Below are 19,741 nucleotides of genomic sequence, written 5' to 3'. Positions count from 1 at the left end.
GGCAGTAGTAGGGATGTAGCCAGATCTGTCCAGCTCCAGCCCCAAAAGGGTTGTATGTGGAGGTCCTGGTCACAATGCCACATCCCAGCTGTCTGCAGACCACGGAGGCCTCACGGACATCCCACTGGAAGTCGAAGCTGCACACGCTGCCCCACTGGCCCTCGTGCTTCACCTCCACCCGTCCTGCGCAGTCGCTGCCTCCGTCCACCAGCCGCAGCTCCCCGGTGCCTGTGGGTGCCCACGCAGGAGTGTGAAGGAGACACAGAGACCCAGCATGGTGTGCCATGGATAAAGGGTGCAGCCTGCCTTGACACGCTGGCCTGGGGGACTGTTTCTGATGACTGCCCCTCACCCTCAAGGCTTCTACTCGCTGCTCTGGCCATTTCCCTTGTCTCTGACCTATGCTTGCATGGGCTTAAAATTCCGGGCAACAGCAGGACAGAAGGTACAAAGGCAGGGCCATATACAGACAACAAATACCTATCACCAATGGCAACAGGGATATGGACAGGACATGTCCTGCCACATGTGCTCAGCACTTGGCCCTACGATCAAAAGCAGAGTCCCCCCACAGACACTCCTCACCGCCTCCCACTCTCGGCATGAGGATGAGCAACTCCAGCCTCAAGGAGCCCACAGGCACTCACCGTAGCAGAGATGCACACACAGCAGCAGTCTCAGTGCCCTGGCAAGGAGCAGGTTATCGGTGATCATCCTGTTTTTCTCCTGCCCTATGGCACAGCCCCCAGCTCCCACTTGACTCCTGGACCACCATCGTTCCCGTAGTGGGGAGGGCAATATATAGGCAGCGAGGCAAGCCCCCCTGCCAGGGGAGCCAATCAGTGCAGCAAACACCTTTTGAGACGTTATCAGGATGATTATCTCCCATCTGACAAAGCCCCAACCTCCAATAAACTTCTCCATCCACTCGCATGCCCATATATGCGGCTTAGATACCCTTCTTGCATCTAGTTCGCCCCGCCAATGGCAGGGCATCTGCACAGCTGTAGCAAGAGGAGTTTGGTGAGTTGAGCACGCCTCTCCAACTGGGAGGCTGCAGGGGGTGTGGCGGAATGAGGGGGCCTCCCTAAGGCTGAGCACACGTTTTGGGGGAATCAGACACATGGTGCCAGGGAGTCCAGCAAAGGTCCCTGATATGGACCAGCCTCTGCCTGGGGAAGCATCTGCTGCAGTCTGCTGCATGCTCTGGGGCTAATTTTGGCCCCATTGTCCTCAGCAGCCCTCCACATGAGCACAGGAGGCACAGAGGCTGCCAGTGGGATAGAAACCTCCAGGGTGGTACCAAGTGAGGCCCATGCCAGGACTCCATGGGACATTTTCAGGAAGGCCTTGGCCCCTTGCAGAGGCCTGCAAGTGGATGGAGGTGGTGCCCGGCTGTCTGCAAGTGTGACAGCCACAGCCCAGAATTTCCCATGGAAATTGAGGTTCTGACAGGGAGCTCGGAGACAGGAAGGAGATACCTCCCCTGCTACATACGTGGCCCCACAAGGAAGCAGGTGTGGCAGGCTGAAGGCCACTGCCTCTGCTGAGCCGCTGAACAGTGTATATCTCACCTCCTGCTTCTCTATCTGCTCATGCAACTTCAGGAGCTTCATGCAACCCAGGAGCTCTAGGGGCAAAACTGAGAGTTGTACGTGACTGGTGGTTCTGTGCGGGAGCCTTCCACTCTTAGGAGGCCTAGGGGCATGCTCCAGGTTAACTCCACTCTGCGTGGCTGTTGTCACAGGCAGAGCTTCACCTTTGTGATCATCACATTCAATTTGCCCATCAGCTGCAACCATCAGTGCCACTGAGCTCAAGAAGGTCTGTGCTGTGGCTCAGAGGCTTGACAGGTAGGAGACATGGGGAGAGGGAAACTGCATGAAGTTGAACAGAGGGAAGTGCAGAGTATTGCGCCTGGGGCAAAATATCCCCCTTACCCAGTAGAGGTGTGGTCTGACATGCTAGAAAACAACCTTTGGAGAAACACCTGGGAGGCATGGTGGACAACAGACCATCAGTTCGCAATGTGTCCTGGTGGTGAAGCTGGCCAATGGTGTCCTGAGCTGTATTAGGCAGAGCGCTGGCAGCAGGTTGAGAGGATCCTCCCTCCGTCTTTACTCAGCCCTGGGGAGACCACATGTGCAGAGCTGTGCTCAGTTCTGGTCTCCCCAGCACAAGAGAGACCTGAAGCTATTGCAGTGAGCCCAGCATAGGGCTCCTAAGATGCTGAAGGGATGGGAGCATGTGTGGTCCAAGGAAACGTGGACAGAGCTGGGCCTGTTCAGCGTGGAGAAGAGAAGCCTGATGTTGTCTTTCCTATTAGTGGGTATAAATGTCAGAAGGGAGGGCGTAAAGAGGATGGGCCCAGAATCTTTTCAGTGGTGCTGAGTGAGGCCTCCCATGCTAGACACAACATGTGTTTCATGCTCTTGTGGATGGGGCTGTCGTGTTGTGGCAGGAAGGCAGGCCAAAGCCTCCCTTCAAGATATCTCCACCCGTAACACTAGAATCTTCTCTTGGCAGTAGGCCTTCAGGCGTGCCTTGAAGAAAGGATAATGTCTGGCAAGCAGGGGAAGCCTGGTAGCTGCACACTATAACACTGGGAGTGCAACTGCTCCTGCTCTCTTTCTGCAGAGCTGTGCTCACTCTGCAGTTGCCCTGTCTGTGGGCAGTTTGTAGTGCCAGTGATGTTGATCTGGCAGGCACTGCATGGGAGCAGGGCATAGTAGCTGGGGCACCATGAGGGAAGGTGTCCCGGCTTAGGACAATGCAGGCAAAATGCCCACAGCTGCCATTGTAATAGACTGGTCCCACGCATGGATTGCCAAAGAGGGATAAATTTCATGTAAGAAGGATCACGCTTAGCAGGATATGCTACTTTTCTACTTCAGCCACACTCACAATATGGCAGAATGAATGAAGCCTTTACACTGGTGCTAACAATCTACATATGATTTGTTTCTGGTTTTTATCTTTTCCTAATAGGAAGGAGAGAAATGCACAGTGGAAGGACATAAAAGCTCAGGCAGCAGCCAGAGGCTTGTGTGGGAGTAACAATGGAGGCAGTTCCCCAAGGGTGCAGAGATCCAAGTAGGCCCCAGTGGCTGGTCCCTCAGGTGAACAAGACCCTGCCTGGCCAGGCCATGGCTTTGCAGAGGCAGCGCCCCTCGACACCATGCACACGTGTCCTCAGAGACTAGCAGGGTGCAGCCTCACAGCGCTCATAGTGAAGTGCTGGGACTACTGACCCCAACGTCATTGTAGCCTGCATCTCTGGGTATTGAGGACAGGGCATCTGTTGCATCTCCTGCTGTCTCTGGGGGATTAAGGGACAGTCACCTCCTTCTGGAAAGGGCAAATCTGGTGACTTCGAGAGGCCATTTTGTGCCCTGGCTGCCAGGCCCGGACCAGGGCCCTCCTGTGCCCAGCTGCTGGCCACTGCCATGACTGTGTATGGAGGAGCTGCCTCTCCCTGCAGGCGGGCACAACACTCTCACTGGCTGCTGTGCAGGTTGTGACACCTCTTACCTCCTAGTGCTGCTGTGTCGCAGACAGCTGTGTCATTTATCCCTGGAGTAGCAGCCTCTCCCAGATCCAGCACAGCTTCAGCATCATCATATCCATCCAGGGGGTCATGACTGGTAACAGCAGGGGTGTCTGTGAGAGACAGGAGAGTGAATCGAGGGCCAGGCCAGAGTTGCGTTGTTCCCACCCACAGTCTGCAGAACTGGGATTGCCACATAACTGGTGCTGTGCCAGTGCTGCCAGCTTCCACACTGTTGCTGCTATAATAAGGCACCTTAGTGGCTGAGCCTTCAAATGGGGAGCCTGGAGCATGGGATATTAAGGGAGGCTGCCAGGCCCCATGGCCTGGCCCGCACCCTGGGCACGATGGCCTCACAGCAGAGCGGGAATTGTGGAGAACCTGGAGCTGCCCCAACACGGCACCTCCTCGTGGACAGTACCATGATGGTTATCTCCCATCTGACAGAGCCCCCACCTCCAATAAACTTCTCCATCTGAGTGCATGCCCACATATGTGGCTCAGATCCGCTTCTTGCATTGAGTCTGCCCTGCAAATGGGTGGTTTCTTGACCAGCTCTCCCTGTGGGCAGCTTGATGAGCTAAGTAGGGGTTCCAGCTGGGTGCCTGCAGTGTGTGCAGGGCATGCCTGGGCCCTTCCTATCTCTGAATCCATGTGGAGCTGGGGCTGGCACACTGTGCAATGGGGCCCAGCAAGAGACCTGTCCCGACAGGCACTGTCCTCTCCTCGGGCAGCCTCTGCTGCATCTTCCTTCCTGCTGTGGTTCCAGCCCTGCAACAGGTCCCTCTTCACCGCAACCCTCTGCTTAGGACCAAGCACTGGAACTGCCTCTGGGATCGAAACATAGAAAGCTTCAGGGTGGCACCAAGTCAGACCCATTCCAGGGCTCTATGGGACATTTGAGGAAGGACTTGGCTCCTCCTGGCAGCCTGTGCATGGAAGGAGGTGGTGTCTGGTTGCTTGCAAGTGTAACACCCCCAACCCAGAAGCCCCCATAGAGATTAAGCTTGTCCCACAGAGCTCTGAGGCAGCAAGGACGTGGTTCCCCTGCTGAACATGAGCCCTGAGGGGAAAAGAGTTGTGGCAGGCTGAGTGCCACTGTTTTTCAAAGCACATGCATCTGCTGGACCTCTAAACAGTCTATATCTCACCACCTGCTTCTCTATCTTCTCATCCAACTGCATTTTATACCACGATAACCCGAGACTTTGGTGTATCTGTATCTCTTTACAGTGCCACAAAGAGCTGGAGCAAATCCAGAGCAACCTGGGAGCTCTGGGGACAAAGGTGAGGGGCACAGGAGACCGGTGGTGCTGCCCTGGACCCTGCCATTCCTGGGAGGACTGGGGGCATGCTCCAGGTTAACACCATTCCGTTTGGGTTCTGTCACAGGCAGAGCTTTGTCTTTGTGATCATCACATTTAATCGCCCCAGCATCTGCCTGAGTGCAGAGCAAGCAGGAGGGCATGAAGGATGGCCTCCATGGAGCACCATAAAGCCTCAGGAGGGCTACCTCGCTAAGGTGGCCTGAGCTCCAGTGCAAAAGGGCATTTTGAGGAGGAGGAAATGAGGGTGAGCTTTGCCAGCAAGGTCTCTCAGGTGGCTGGGCTTAGGGAAAGGCCTCAGGCAGCAGAGGAGCATCCAGTAGTGAGTGCATAAAGATCAAGAAAGGACTGAGCTAAGAAATCTCAGTGCCTTCTGGGAGCCTGTGAACTACATCCCATGACACCAAGGGAGCAGACAGGTTTCCCCTCAGGGTTGCCCTCCTCTTCTCTGAGTGGTCATTGAAATGGAAAAACAATTACTAGGTGCAATAGTAAGGTATGTCATAAAATCTGAAAACTCTGAGGACTTTGGAAAGATACAATGCTGCAGAGACATTCTCGTGATCTGATATGCAGCTGGCTGAGCAGGAGCAGGAGCAGGTGGTGAGGGGAGAGCTCTTCAGTCGGACCACAGACCTGTGCTGGGGCAGGAGTGCAGTGATTTGACCTGTACTGCCCCACACCAGCACCTGGGCTGCCATGGCGGCTTCCTCATGAGGTTTGGCATGCAGAGGAAAACCACCTCCCTCCTATCTTAGTGCTAGCAGGGGCAAAGAGAGCTGCTGCGGGAGCTGGTGGGCTGTGGGACACACAGCTTCAGGGAGTACAGGCAGCTCCTCCTTCTCTCTGTCGGCCCCTGCAAGGAGCCAGAGTTGTCCTGCATGCTCCCTGGGGAGGCCCAGGGCAGGACCGCCTCCTGGGTGTCCTGGGGTTTTCCATGCGCAAGCAGGGATTCCATGCCAAGGCAACATATCTGGCCATGGAGAGGATTGTTTTGCTAGTTTATGATTTACCGTACAGCCGGACCCCTCAAGGTGCTAGGGCGCTACTGCCTTTCAGGTGAACATGGGCCCAGGTGGGCAGTAATGGAGAAAACTCCCATCTCTGGGCATTTAGCAAATAGCATAGCACAACTAAAATAGCATAGAAAAGTTATGCCTTCCTGCAGGCATGGTCCAACCCCCCAGCGAATGTCTATGCCAGCAGCAATAATTCCATTCTTCCCTTGAGTGCAGTCAGCTCCTGCTGGGTTTCTTCATTTAACCCAGATGTTCAGTCTTTAAATAAAGCAAGAAAAGGAGAAGAACTGGTCAAACTACCCTAGATACTAACTGCCACATGAGACTAAAGGGCAGTGTAGACCTAGATGGGATACACTGTCCCTGCCACACAGCATGTGGCCCCAGGGTGCCTGCAAGGCCACAGCCCTGCTGTCACCCCTACTCCCTGCCCATGGATTTCAGCCCCCTGGGGCTGCTGGCCCAAGGGTGACAAGGAGCCTCTCAGGGCTGCTAACAGCACCTTGCTGTAGCCTGTGTCCCTGGGTGTGTCATATAAGGAAAGGCTGAGAGACCTCAGCTGCTTCAGCAAAGAAAAACAAATCCTGGGGGCGGCGGAAACATTTATGAATATAAATAACTGAAGGGAGAGCATGAAGAGAATGGGGCAGACTCTCTTCAGCGATGCTCAGGGATGGGATGAGAGATAATGGCACAAACGGCAACACTGGAAGTTCTGTCTGAACAGCAGCTAAAAGTTCTTTCCTGTGAAGGTGACAGAGCACTGGAACAGGATGCCCTGAGAAGTTGTATAGTCTCCCTTGTTGGAGATGTTTCAAAGGTCTGGAGCAAATCCAGAGCAATGCAGGAGCTCTGGTGAAGCTCAGGTGCACAGGAGAGCCGTGGCAATGCCCTTGACACTGCTGGTCAACAGGACTGCTCAAGAAGGACTTTGGACACTCCTGCTTTAACATTGCTCTGTGTGGTTGGTGTCACTGGTAGAGCCTCAGCTTTGTCATTGTCACCTTTAGCCTCCCCAGACTGAGTGCAGAACCTCCAGCAGGGCATGAAGCACAACATGCACCGAACACAAGAGCAGTCTGGAGGCACGGGAGAGGAGCTGACACCTCAGACACGACCTGGCTAAGCTGGACTGAGCTCCAGTGAAAAGGGACATGTCCAGGAGGAGGAAGTGAGGACAAGCTTTGCCAACAAGGTCTCCCAGGCCCCTGCGCTTAGGGAAAGGGCTCCCGCAGGAGTGGAGGCCCCAGTGGTGCCCGAGGACCGAAAAAGAGCTGATGTGAGAAACCGTTATGGCAGTTTGAACAGTAGCTGACCGAGCAGAAGGAGGTGGCGAGGTGCTGGTTCTCTGGTGGGCCCCGCAGACACATTGCTGGGGCAGGAGTGCAGCAGCAGCTACGCCCCATGTGGTCCCAAACCAGCACGCGAGCGGCCACAGCCACTTCCTCGCAGGGGCTGGTGTGCAGGGGGGGAAGCCACCTCCTTCCTGTCTCAGCTCTGCTGCTGGGAGCCAGCACAGCTGCTGCGGGCGCTTGTGGGCTGGGGGGCGCACATCTGCTGGCAGCTGGGCAGCATCTCCATGGGCCTGCAGGGCCCTACAAAGTCCACTGGGAATCCTTTTCTTGCAGGGGGTTCCATGCACGAGCAGGGCTCCCACGCTCAAGCAATGGCCCTGGCATGGAGGAGATTGTGTGGCTGATTTACAGTCTACTCAGGCTCTGCAAGAAGCAGTAGGGTGTTTAAGTCTCACCTCTTTCACGGGCTTTGAGGCCCAATCAAAGTGGTGTGACCTGCTGGCACAAGCTATTTCCGCATGCTGCTCTCCATCTGCTGCCTGCTCCCTCTTACCCATATCCCACACCTCCACGCCTAGGGGCTGTGCTCACATCCTCTGCTTGCACTGCCCTGAGCTCTCTGGCTCTAGCAGCACTACATCTGCTCAACATCTACTCACAGATAAGAGCGGTGTTAAAAAGAGCAAGAGAAAGGACCCTCCCACTAACTGTAGAATCTAGAAAACTAGAGATGCCTTCAGAAATACGAAAATCCTAATGTATGGATGAAATACATAAGTATATAAATGTTGTGAGCTGGACCCAAAGCCCCTTTCTTTCCCCACTCACTGCTCCCGCGGATTGAAAGGAGAAAATTGCCAGACTCACCTGCAACCTCATCCATGGCTTCATCCCCCTGCACGGAGTCGCTCAGCCCCGAACCCCAGCAGATGCACAAAGGACCATGGGCCAGGTCTTTCAAACATGACAAGATTCAGGGGATGTCTCCCATCCTTCCCAGGAGCACTGATCAGATCCCTACCACACATGTTACAAATCATTCCTGTCATAAAAAGGAGCTCCCATTAAAGAGGGAAACCTCCTCCTGATCCTTCCTCCACCTCTGCCCAATAGGACTCCCTGGTGAGAAGGCAATTGGGCTGTAGGCCTTGGCTGCAGGGTGTCTTGTTCAAAGAAATAGCCTATCTTCAGGTTGGACTTTGTTCTCTTGACCACAGCCAGCTCCTGCTGTGTTTCTTCATTTAATCCAGATGTGTTCAGTCTTTAAATTGAGCAAGAAAAGGAGAACTTGTCAAACTACCCTAGATACTGACTGCTGCATGAGACTGCAGGGCAACAAAGACCTTGATGAGGATACATTGTCCCTGCCCCACAGCATCTGGCCCCAGGATGCCTGCACGGCCACAGCCCGGCTGCCTTCCCCACTCCTTGCCCATGGATTTCACTGCCCTGGGGCTGCAGGGGCAAGTGTGACAGAGAACAGAAGGGGCTCAAGGCCCCACAGCCCATGGGATTTGCCACACTGGCCTGAGGTCACAGAGGTCTGGAACTCTTGGTTAGCTCTTTAGCTCTGGGGCACACAAGTCTAGAGAGTGCAACTGTCCAGGACACCCCAGGGCCTCCCTGCTGTTGGAATGAAAGGCATAGGCCATGCTGGGCCAAGGTGAGGTCTATACCTGGCAAAACAAAACAAAACAAAAACCAAAAACAAACAAACAAAAACCCCCCAGACTGTGATACCCGGGGAGCCACCCTTGCAGGGGCACTTTTGGTCAAGCACAGAGAGAGAAGCCCAAGTAGGGCTCTTCCTTGGGATGCCAGGGCAGTGCAGTGGAGAACGATCTGGGAAGCCCCATATTCCTTACCCTAGTGTCTGCAGCTGGCAGGCAGGATGCTTCAGTAGCTGGCAGAGCCGCTGCACCCCAGCACATCCAAGCTCATTGTCGCTCAGATCCAGGCAGGTCAGGCTCTGGTTGACAAGAAGCAGAGCAGCCAAGGCCTCACAACAAGTGCCTGTGAGACGACAGCTCCCTAATCTGTGTGATCAAAGCAAAGACAACAGCAACAGGGCTTTACTGACAGCTTATCAAGATGGGAGAGAGAAATCACAATGCTCCACTTGGAAAAGTGGAACTGGCTGTGCAGGGACAGAAACAGCACAGTCAGGGTCACACTCCTGTCCAGAGAAGCTGCAAGAGCTGCCTTCCCTGCCCTTTACCTGGCACATCCGACCCCACATCAGGGAGGGCCGAGTGCTGGAGGAACCATGACTTCAGAGTCTCCTCTTTCTCCCTGGACTGTGACTGGGCTGAGTGGCTGATCTGGCCATTTTAATCATGCAAGGCCCTGCTTGTTCCATTTGGTCTAGGCATCCTTTTGCAGCCCTCCCAATTGCTTCTCCCAAAAAACACTGTCTTCCTGCTCTCTAGGAAAGCAGGCAGAACAGGCCAGGCTGTTGCTTGGAGAGTCCCATATCCAGTCATTGCCATCCCCAAGCTAGCCTTGGCTCCCAGGATCCTACTAGGAAAGACCCTGCTATGGCACCATCCACAGAGCAGGAAATGCAAACTCACGGACTTGTGATGGCTGAATTCCAGAGGAAAATGCCAAGATTCCTCAGTATTTTGCTTATTTTTCTTTTGGCTCCACTCCTCACTGTAATAGGTCAGCTGGACTCGTGGGGCACTGCCCAGTTCTGTGGCCCTTACCGCAGCGTCTGCAGCTGGCAGATGGGATGCTGAAGCCCTTCACACAGCAGCTGTACACCAGCATCTCTCAGCTTTCATTATAGGACAAATCCAGCTCCACCATGTGCCGGTTGGTCCGGAGCACTCTTACAAGATCCTCACAGTAGGCACTGGTGAGGTGGAAGTACCATAGCCTGAAGATGAAACATGCAGAAACGTCCTTCAGGGCTCATGACCGCTCATCCAAGTGGAGGTCCTGTGGGCCTCCTCACTCCTGAGGAGTGAGGAGTAAAACCTATTTACCCTGAGCACCTCTGTGTTGGGAAAAGCAGGCACTTGCAGTGGACAGTGCATCCCTGGGAAAGTGGGGCAAAGGGATGATCATGCCCTGCAATGACTTTTTCCCATCCATCCCCAGTACTCTCCTCCGCCCTGCACCCTTTGGCTCTTGAATAGCTGAAGCTGCAGTGGCAGGAGGTGCCAGAGGGCCTGGCGTCGCTCACTGCAGGACCCGCAGCTGGCATGTGGGCTGCTGCAGCCCCTTGCACAGCACCCGCACGCCGTGGTCACCCAGCTTGTCACCCAGGTCCAGCTGGTCCAGGCTGGGGTGAGTGGCCAGCAGCCTTGCAAGGTCCTCGCAGCAGTCCTCCGTGAGGCCACACCACTGCAGCCTGTGGGAACAGAGCAGTGGAGAATGATGAAAGCATCACACCACATCCCTTTGTGCTTTGGGCCACATCACCCTTCCCCATGGAGCAATCTTACCTCAGTGTCTTTACTTCGCTGCTTGTGTTCCTCAGTGCCTGGCAGAGCAGGGAGATAGGGGATGGCTGCTCCTCCACCGGCTGTCGATCCCTGCAAAGCAGGGGCTGATATTCTCTCCTGCTCACCCAGGAGGAGGGATCTGCTCCACCCTCCCTGCCAGAATGGGGAGGGAGAGACACAGACAGCCACCCAGAGAGACCTGCCACTCAGCAAATAGTGCACATCTCACCTTAGGCCTCAGCGCACGAGCATCCCAAAGTAGGGCTCACTACCAGCCCCCAGAATGTCTCCTCTGGAGGGACAAGCACAGTTTGGGAGTGAACACAGACCCATTTGGAGACGCAATAGGAGAGACTGTGTTCATTGAACCGTTACTGCTGGATTCAACTTACTCTCCAACATAGCAGTGAGCATCAGTGCATACTTAAAACTTAAGCATGCTTTATGCTTGAGTGAGGACACATATCAGAGCCCTCGGAGAGCGTGGCTCACTGCTGCTGGAGCCATACTCGTCATGCTTCATCCTGCTGTGTGTTATGGACAGGACCAAAAGGGCTTGGGGAGAAGGTGCAGCCCTGGAGCAATGGGCTCTTCTAGTCCTGAGTAAGGGGTGGCTGCATTGCAACACCTGGGAAGCTGAGCTGAAAATGCTATATATCTTTAGATCCTCCTGTACACAACAAGCAAGAGGAGATTTCACAACCTTCATTCTCCTACAGTTGTTCTAGAGCCTAAATAAAATCATCTGCTGAGGACCTGAGTGTAACTGCTGGTGGAAAGAACAGTTTACATGAGAGGCAGCAGGTTGCAAATGCCTTTAAAAGCATCCTTTCTGGCAGAGAATGCATATCATGGCACCTGTTCATTCAGGTTTTATCATGGTAAATATTGCCATTATTTTTGGCTACTTAAGTGGGAGGGAGGGATTTGGGGGCATACTTATCAGTTCAACCCTGGTGCAGAGCCTGAAACTAACTCTCCCTCATAATCTTGGTGATCGAAGGAGCACCCTTTGAAGGTCACAGAGCCCATTTTGATCCAGTGTTTGATACAGAACGAAGGGGCCATTTGATCATATTGGGTCTGCTTCATGTCTTGAAAGTCTATGGCAGTGCAACAATTCAAGGCACGCTGCACAAATTCTTCTTCATAAATCTCAGACAAACAGTGAAACACAGCCAGATCCTTAATCTTCATTGTCCTTTCGCCTAGAGGTGAAATTCCTCTAGGCCGTATCTGAATAGACCTCAGCATAGCATCCTTGAATTTTGGTGAAAGTCTGCACCCAGTTCTTTGCTTCATAAATTCTATGGTGTTTCCATTTAGCAGAAATAAGAAAGTCACTGTTAACATCAGATCCTTTCTAGATGTTCTAAAGTTTTCCAATAACACTTTTGTGTCCTTCACATAAGTCCCTGAATCGCTGCCTGCCTCCTCATCCTCCAGGATATAAAACATTGCAGCGAAGAACTCCTGGAGGTGCAGGTGAATGAAGCTGTAGACATTCCCATGGTCTGTGCCTTTCTTTAAAGTGTTCTCGTTGAGGAAGAGGGAGAGAAGTTCTGGCCCTGCTCTTTGATTTCCTTTTCCTCAAACAGCGCCTTGTTCATCCACATCCCATCAGCAGCCAAGCAGCAAAGTTTGCACAGGAACTGCTGCAGGTCCTGTTTGCCCTCACCTGCTCTGCATTTCAGTAATCTGCAAAGGTAAAACATATACATTCCCGTGGTTGTCTTAAGATTTTTCTTCTTGTAAAATTCTTGTTCCAGGATAGTACGGGCAGTCCAACTCATGATAGGGACAAAGCACATGGCAAATGTTGTTTTGTTTCCTTTGACAAACCTGAAGATAGTATCTGCTTTATAATCAGTGTCAAAAAACCTGTGGAAATATTCATCCCTTGCACCTGCTGAGAAGCCCAGTATTTCTGCATAGCAGTCATTCTCTAAGCACTATACCAGATTTTGAAGGGCTGCTGGCCTCATAGTGATCATCAAGGAGGATTCAGGGAGAATGATTTTCTTCAGTAAACTTATCACAGTGGTTTCCAGTGGCTTTTCCCCGAGCTCAGAGCTTAGGTCCTCTTCTGGCTGAAGCAAAGAAAATCTTAGGTAGTCTAACCTATCTATAACAAAGAGGACCTTTTCTGGCCTATCCAGAATCTTTCTAATTGGTGTCCTTCTATGGGACAGCAATTTGAAATCAAGTCTACCACACTCACTTCTTTAGTAGGGCTAATTTCTTTCCAGTTGAGGTAGAAAACATAGTCAAACTGTGTTTAAAGGACTCCTTCCACCCACTCTACCATGATCTTGCTCACTGTCATTGTCTTTCTCATCCCTGCAGCTTCCACCAGCACAACCGTGTGTGGCGCTTGTCCTTCTTCAGTAGGCTGAAACAGCTGTGCCACAGTAACAGCAATGCTAGATTGCTTATTGCTGGTGTCTGTATGATGCTGACTCACAGTGATGGTTTCCTGTTCTCCTTTCCTTTTGGTCTGAGGGTTCATAACAATCGTCAGGTTGGTGTAGTGGCTATTTACAGTCAGGTTCTCACTGAGACAAGCATTTACATCTTTATATTGAAGGAACTCCCTTATCACGTGTGCTCTGTATTTCTGTTTGTACCCTAAACCAACAAGAAAGAAAAATCAATTGAAATAAAGCCAGATATAAAGTGCAGAGTGTTGTTCCTGGGGCAGAATAACTCCTTGCCCCAGTAGAAGCTGTGATCTGACATGCTGGAAAGTAGCTTTCAGAGAAACACTGGGAGACCTGGTGGACAACAAATAGATGGTGAACAACATGTCCTTGCGGCCAAGAATGAAATCCTGGGCTGTATTAGGCAGAGCGCTCACAGCAGTTTGAGGGAGAGTATCCTCCCTCCCTCTTTACTCAGCTCTGGGGAGACCACATGTGCAATGCTGTGCACAGTTTTGGGCTCCCCACTACAAGAGAGACCTGGAGGTATTGGAGTGAGTCCAGGAAAAAGCTCCTAAGATGCTGAAGTGATGGGAACATATGTTGTACGACAAAAAGCAGAGAGAGCTGGGCCTGTTCAGCAAAGAGAACAGAAGCCTGATGTCCTTTCTATTAGTGGATATAAATGTCAGAAGCGAGGGAGTGAAGAGGATGGGTCCATAATCTTTTCAGTGGTGCTCAGTGATGACTCTCATGCTTGACACAACGTGTGTTTCTTGCTCTCATGGATGGGGCCCTCGTGTTGTGGCAGAAAGGCAGGCCAAAGCCTCCCTTCAAGGTACCTCCACCCATAACAACACTACAATATTGTCTTGGTAGTTGGCCTTCAGGCCTCCCTTGGAACAAACAAACCATCCAGCAAGGAAAGGAAGCGTGGTAGCTCCACACTGCCACATTGGGCAGTGCCACCCTTGCTGGACTCTTTCTGCAGAGCTGTGCTCACTTTGCAGTGCACTGTTTGTGGGCAGTGTGCAGTGCCAGTGATGGTGACCTGGCAAGCATTGTGTGGGATCAGGGCGTAGCAGCGGGGACACCACGAGGGGAGGTGTGTTGGCTTCGGGTAGTGCAGGTGAAATGCCCAGAGCAACCGTTCTAATAGACTGACCCCATGCAAGGGTGGCCAAAGAGGTACGGATTTCATGCAAGAATGATCAAGCTTAACAGGATACGTGACTTGTCTACCCCAGCCACCCCCACGATATGTCAAAATGAATGAAGTCTTTACCGTATTGCCAAGAATCCGCAAGCAATTTCTTACCTTATTTTATTTTTATCAACAGGAAAGAGAGAAATGCACAGTGGAAGGATATAAAAGCTAAGGTAGCAGCCAGAGGCTTGTGTGGGAGTGACAATGGAAGCAGTTCCCCAAGGGTCCACAGTCCCAAGCAGGCCCCAGTGGCTGGTTACTCAGGTGAACAGGGCCCTGTGTGGCCAGACCGTGGCTTCGCAGAGGCAGCGCCCCTTGATATGATGGGGCTCATGTGTCCTTGGACACTCCCATGGTACAGCCCCACAGCACTCACAGTGCCGTGCTGGGGCTGCTGACACCAACGTCATCATAGCCTGCATCTCTGGTTGTTGAGGACAGGGCATCTGTTGCATCTCCTGGTGGCTCTGTGGGGCTCAGGGAGAATCGTTTTCCTTCTGGAAAGAGCAAACCCGGTGACTTAGAGAGGCTATTTCATGCCCCGGATGTCAGACCTGGACCAAGGCCCTCCTGTGCCCAGCTGCTGCCCACTGCCATGGCTGTGTATGGAGGAGCCACTGCTCCTTGCAGGCCGCCACAACACTCGCATCGGCTGCTGTGCAGGTTGTGGCACCTCTTACCTCCTATCACTGATGTCTCACAGACAACTCTGTCGCAGCTGTGATCCAGCACAGCTTCAGCATCGTCATATCCATCCAGGGGTTCATGCCTGGTCACGGCAGGGGTGTCTGCGAGAGACAGGAGAGTGATTCGAGCGCCAGGCCAGAGTTATTCCCACCCACAGGCTGCAGAGCTGGCGTTGCCACATACCTGATGCTGTCCTGGGGCTGCCAGCTTCCACACTGTTGCTGGTGTAATAAGGCACCGTAGTGGCTGAGCCTTCAGATGGGGAGCCTGGAGCATGGCATGTTAAGGGAGGCTGCCTGGCCCCACGGCCTGGCCCGCACCCTGGGCATGATGGCCTCACAGCAGAGCAGGGACTGTGGAGAACCTGGAGATGCCCCTACATGGCAGCTCCTCGTGGCCAGTATGTGGCCAGGCTCTGATGTTGGGTGCTGCAGTGGGTGTGTGGGGACTCGGCCCAGAGGCCTCCCTCAGCAGGGAAAGTTACCGGGCATGGGCCAGGGGAGAGAGGGAAGGACTATTGAGAGTCATGTACTCACAGGTCCATGGCAAGCCACAGCCCAGCTGTTGACAAACCACTTCCGCATCCTCCATGTCCCATGTGTCATCGGCTACCGTGTCCCACTGGCCTTGCAGCGGCCTTGCAGCTTCACCTCCACTCTGCCCTCACAGGGACTACTTCCATTCACAAGGCGTAGCTCCACAGCACCTGCATCAGAAGTGTTGATGGGGCAAGGGGGTGCTCTGTGTTGACCCTTCTCCTGTACCCCATCCCATCCTACAGAGGCAGAGATGGTGGAGAGGCCCTGGGCCTGGTTGCGTTGGCTCCAAATCCCAACCACTCAAGTGGTTGTACCCATCATGCTCATGCAATCCCTCACCTGAGCATGTCACCCCAACGTCCGTATCATGATCACATTGGTGCTGACCCCAGCCAAGGTGCCAGCAGTCATGGAGCGCTGTCTCAGTGCCACGGCAGAAGTAGGGCTGCAGCCAGATCCGTCCAGCTCCAGCCCCAAAAGGGGTGTATGTGGAGGTCCTGGCTACAGTGCCACATCCCAGCTGTCTGCAGACCACAGAGGCCGCATGGACATTCCAGGCGAAGTCATAGCTGCACACGCTGCCCCACTGGCCCTCATGCTTCACTTCCACCCGTCCTGCACAGCGGCTGCCTCCATCTACCAAACGCAGCTCCCCAGTGCCTGTGGGTGCACACACAGGAGTGTAAATGACACACAGAGCTCCCACACGGTGTGCCATGGGTAAAGGGTGCAGCCTTCCTTGACAGGCTGGCCTAGGGTACTGTTTCTGATGGCTGTACCCCGGCCTCACGTTTTCTACTTGCTGCTTTGCGCGTGGCCCGTGCATTCGACCTATGCTTGTGTGGTTGGAAAGTCCCGGGTAACAGCAAGGCAGCAGATGGAAAGGCAGGAAGAAATCCATACACCAAAGGCCCATCCCTAATGGCAACAGGGACATGGCCACCACTGCTCAGCACTTAGCCCTGTGATCAAAAGCACAGTCCCTACGGTAGCCTAGACACTCATCACTGCCTCTCACTCTCGGCAACTCCAGCCCGAAGGAGCCAACAGGCACTCACCGCAGCAGAGCTGCATACACAGCAGCAGTCCCAGCGCCCTGATGAGGAGCAGGCTATCGATGACCATCCTGTTTCTCTCCTGCCCTATGGCACAGCCCCAGCTCCCACTTGATTCCTGGACCAGCACTGCTCCTGTAGTGGGGAGGGCAATATATAGGCAGAGAGACAAGCCCCACTGCCAGGAGAGCCAATCAGTGCAGCAAACACCTTTTGAGACGTTATCAGGATGGTTATCTCTTATCTGACAGAGCCCCAACCTCCAATACACTTCTCCATACTCACACATGCCCATATACGCGGCTTCGATCCGCTTCTTTCATCTAGTCTGCCCCACCAATGGATGGGCATCTGCACGGCTGTAGCAAGAGGAGTTTGGTGAGCTGAGCACGCCTCCCCACCTGGGAGCCTGCAGCGGTTACGGGTGGATGAGGGGACCTTTCTATGCCTGAGCCTGCGTGGGGCAGGATCGGGCACACGTTGCCAGGGAGGACAGCACAGGTCCCTGATATGGACCATCCTCTGCCTGGGGCAGCATCTGCTGCAGCCTCCTTCATACTCTGGGGCTGTCATTGGCCCCATTATCCTCAGCAGCCCTCCACATGAGCACAGGAGGCACAGGGGCTGCCAGTGGGATAGAAACCTCTAGCGTGGCACCAAGTCAGGCCCATTTGAGGGCTCCAGTGATGTCCTGACTTAGGGCAATGCAGGCAAAATGCCAACAGCAGCCATTGTAATAGACTGGCCCTGTGCAAGGGTGGCCAAAGAGGGATGGATTTCATGTGAGAACTATCATGCTTAGCAGAAAAGGCTCCTTGTCTACCCTAGCCACCCATATGATATGTCAAAGAGAATGAAGATTTTGCCCTACGGGCCAAGACCTCATACATTGTTTTTATCTTATTTATTTATTCCTTTTTATTAACAGGAAAGAGAGAAATGCACAGTGGAAGGACATGAAGGTCAGGCAGCAGCCAGGGGGTTGTGCGGGAGTAACAATGGAGGCAGTTCCCCAAGGGTCCAGAGTCCCAAGCAGGCCCCAGTGGCTGGTCCCTCAGGTGAACAAGTCCATGTGTGGCCAGGCCATGGCTTTGCAGAGGCAGCACTGTTTGACACCATGCTCATGTGTCCTCAGAGACTACCGTGGTACAGCCTCACAGCACTCACAGTGACGTGCTGGGATTGCTGACCCCAATGTCATCCTAGCCTGCATCCCTGAGTGTTGAGGACAGGGCATCTGTTGCATCTCCTGCTGTCTCTGGGGGATTTAGGGAGGGTCATTTCCCTTCTGGAAATAGCAAACCCAGTGACTTAGAGAGGCCATTTCATGCCCTGACTACCAGGCATGGACCAGGCCTTCCTGTGCCCAGCTGCTGCCCACTGCCATGGCTGTGTATGGAGGAGTTGCCTCTCCCTGCAGGCCAGCACAAAGCTCAAATTAGCTGCTGTGCAGGTTGTGGCACCTCTTACCTCCTAGCACTGCTGTGTTGCAGACAACTCTGTTGCTCAGCCCTGGATGCGCAGCCTCTCCTGGATCTAGCACAGCTTCAGCATGATCATACCCATCCAGGGGGTTGTGCCTGGTCATGGCAGGCGTGTCTTCGAGAGATAGGAGGGTGAGTGGAGGGGCAGGCCAGAGTTTTGAGGTTCTCACCCACAGCCTGTAGACCTGGGGTTGCCACATACCTGGTGCTGTCCCAGTGTTGCCGGCTTCCAAACTGTTGCTGGTGTAATATGGCAGCTTTGTGGCTGAGCCTTCAGATGGGGAGCCTGGAGCAGGGAATGTTAAGGCCCCACGGCCTGGCCCGCACACTGGGCACGATGGCCTCACAGCAGAGCGAGGACTGTGGAGAACCTGGAGATGCCCTCACATGGCAGCTGCTCGTGGCCAGTACGTGGCCAGGCTCTGATGTTGGGTGCTGCAGTGGGTGCATGGGGACTTGGCACAGAGACCTCCCTCAGCAGGGAAAACTGCTGGGGATGGGTTGGGATAGACAACGAAGGACTGTTGGGAGCCACGTCCTCCCAGGTCCATGGCAAACTCACTTGAGCCACTCGGCATCTCCTGGTATTCTGGTGTCACGGTGTAGTCAAGCTCCTCATAGATGGCCTCATAAGCTGCATCCACATCTGTGCCAGGGCCTGGAAAGGAAGGCAGCCATAAGCAAGACGACAGGTACAGCATAGTGGATATTAGGGGTCACCCGTAATCCCTCCACTACCTCTGTGGCCCAGCCCCACTGCTTTGCCCCCTCCTTTGAGTGCCTCAATATCCTTGCCTGAACCATCTGCAGTCCCAGGGACTGCTCTCACTCACACCTGGCCTCCTAGCCTCCACCATCTCACCATCAGGAGTCCACAGCCCTCATTTGATCTGCCATGGCCCCTTGTCCTGGAAGCTTTAGCCCCACAGAGCCCCCGTGCAACAAACCTCTGCGCAGAACAATTGCACACCAAGCCTGCACAGCGAGGCAGAGAAGGGTGGCGAGAACAATGCACAGCATGGTGGGCACTGGTATGGCCCCAGCAGCTGCTGAGAGTCTCCTGGGGGCACCTGTGAGGACAGCAACACGTGGCACAGCTGGATTGCAAGCCCCACTGCCAGGGGAGCTCATCTGTGTAGCAAACACCTTTTGAGAGGTTATCAGGAGGGTTATCTCCCATCTGACAGAGCCCCAACCTCCAACAAACTTCTCCATACTCACCCATATGCGGCTCGGATCCGCTTCTCGCATCCTGTCCACCCCACCAATAGTTGGGCATCTACACAGCTGTACCAAGAGCAGTTTGGTGAGCAGAGCATGGCTCCCCACCCGGGAACCTCAAGTGAGTGCAGGGGGATGCACATCCTATCTATGCCTGAGCCTGTGTGGGGTGGGATCTGGCACATGGTGCTAGGAAGCTCGGCAAAGGTCCCTGCTACGGACCATCCTCTGCTTGGGGCAGCATCTGCTGCAGTCTGCTGCATGCTCTGGGGCTGTCATTGGTCCCACTGTTCTCAACAGCCCTCCACATTAGCACATGAGACACAGGGTCTGCCAGTGGAATATAAACCTCCAGGGTGGCACCGTGAGGCCCATTCCAGGGCTCCATGGGACATTTTCAGGAAGGCCTTGGCCCCTTGAGGAGGCCTGCAGGTGGATGGAGGTGATGCCTGGCTGCCTGCAAGTGTGACACCCACAGACCAGAAGCCCC

At 53.9% G+C, this 19,741-nt stretch overlaps 1 protein-coding gene and 1 pseudogene across 1 annotated transcript in view; both read right to left on the bottom strand.

Annotated features, from left to right (window-relative positions):
* LOC148592634 (scavenger receptor cysteine-rich type 1 protein M130-like) overlaps positions 1-19,255 on the bottom strand; it is a 36,018-nt gene extending 16,763 nt beyond the window's left edge. The window contains exons 1-4 of the mRNA XM_088534237.1: positions 19,252-19,255; positions 18,593-18,688; positions 16,550-16,681; positions 15,831-16,151 (exon numbers count right to left, since the gene is read on the bottom strand). Of these exons, the coding sequence (XP_088390363.1) occupies positions 15,831-16,151; positions 16,550-16,681; positions 18,593-18,688; positions 19,252-19,255 (553 nt within the window). The remainder of the gene's footprint in view (positions 1-15,830; positions 16,152-16,549; positions 16,682-18,592; positions 18,689-19,251) is intronic.
* Positions 8,154-15,543, bottom strand: LOC148592635 (NACHT, LRR and PYD domains-containing protein 12-like; annotated as a pseudogene).
* Positions 19,256-19,741: the final 486 nt, after the last annotated feature.

This window comes from Tinamus guttatus, unplaced genomic scaffold (genome assembly GCF_059628265.1).
Source record: "Tinamus guttatus ecotype Peru unplaced genomic scaffold, ASM5962826v1 Tinamus_guttatus_pri_ptg000546l, whole genome shotgun sequence".
Classification (NCBI taxonomy): Eukaryota; Metazoa; Chordata; class Aves; order Tinamiformes; family Tinamidae; genus Tinamus; species Tinamus guttatus.
Note: the sequence above shows the minus strand (reverse complement) of the source record. Positions and strands in the feature narration are given on the sequence as shown.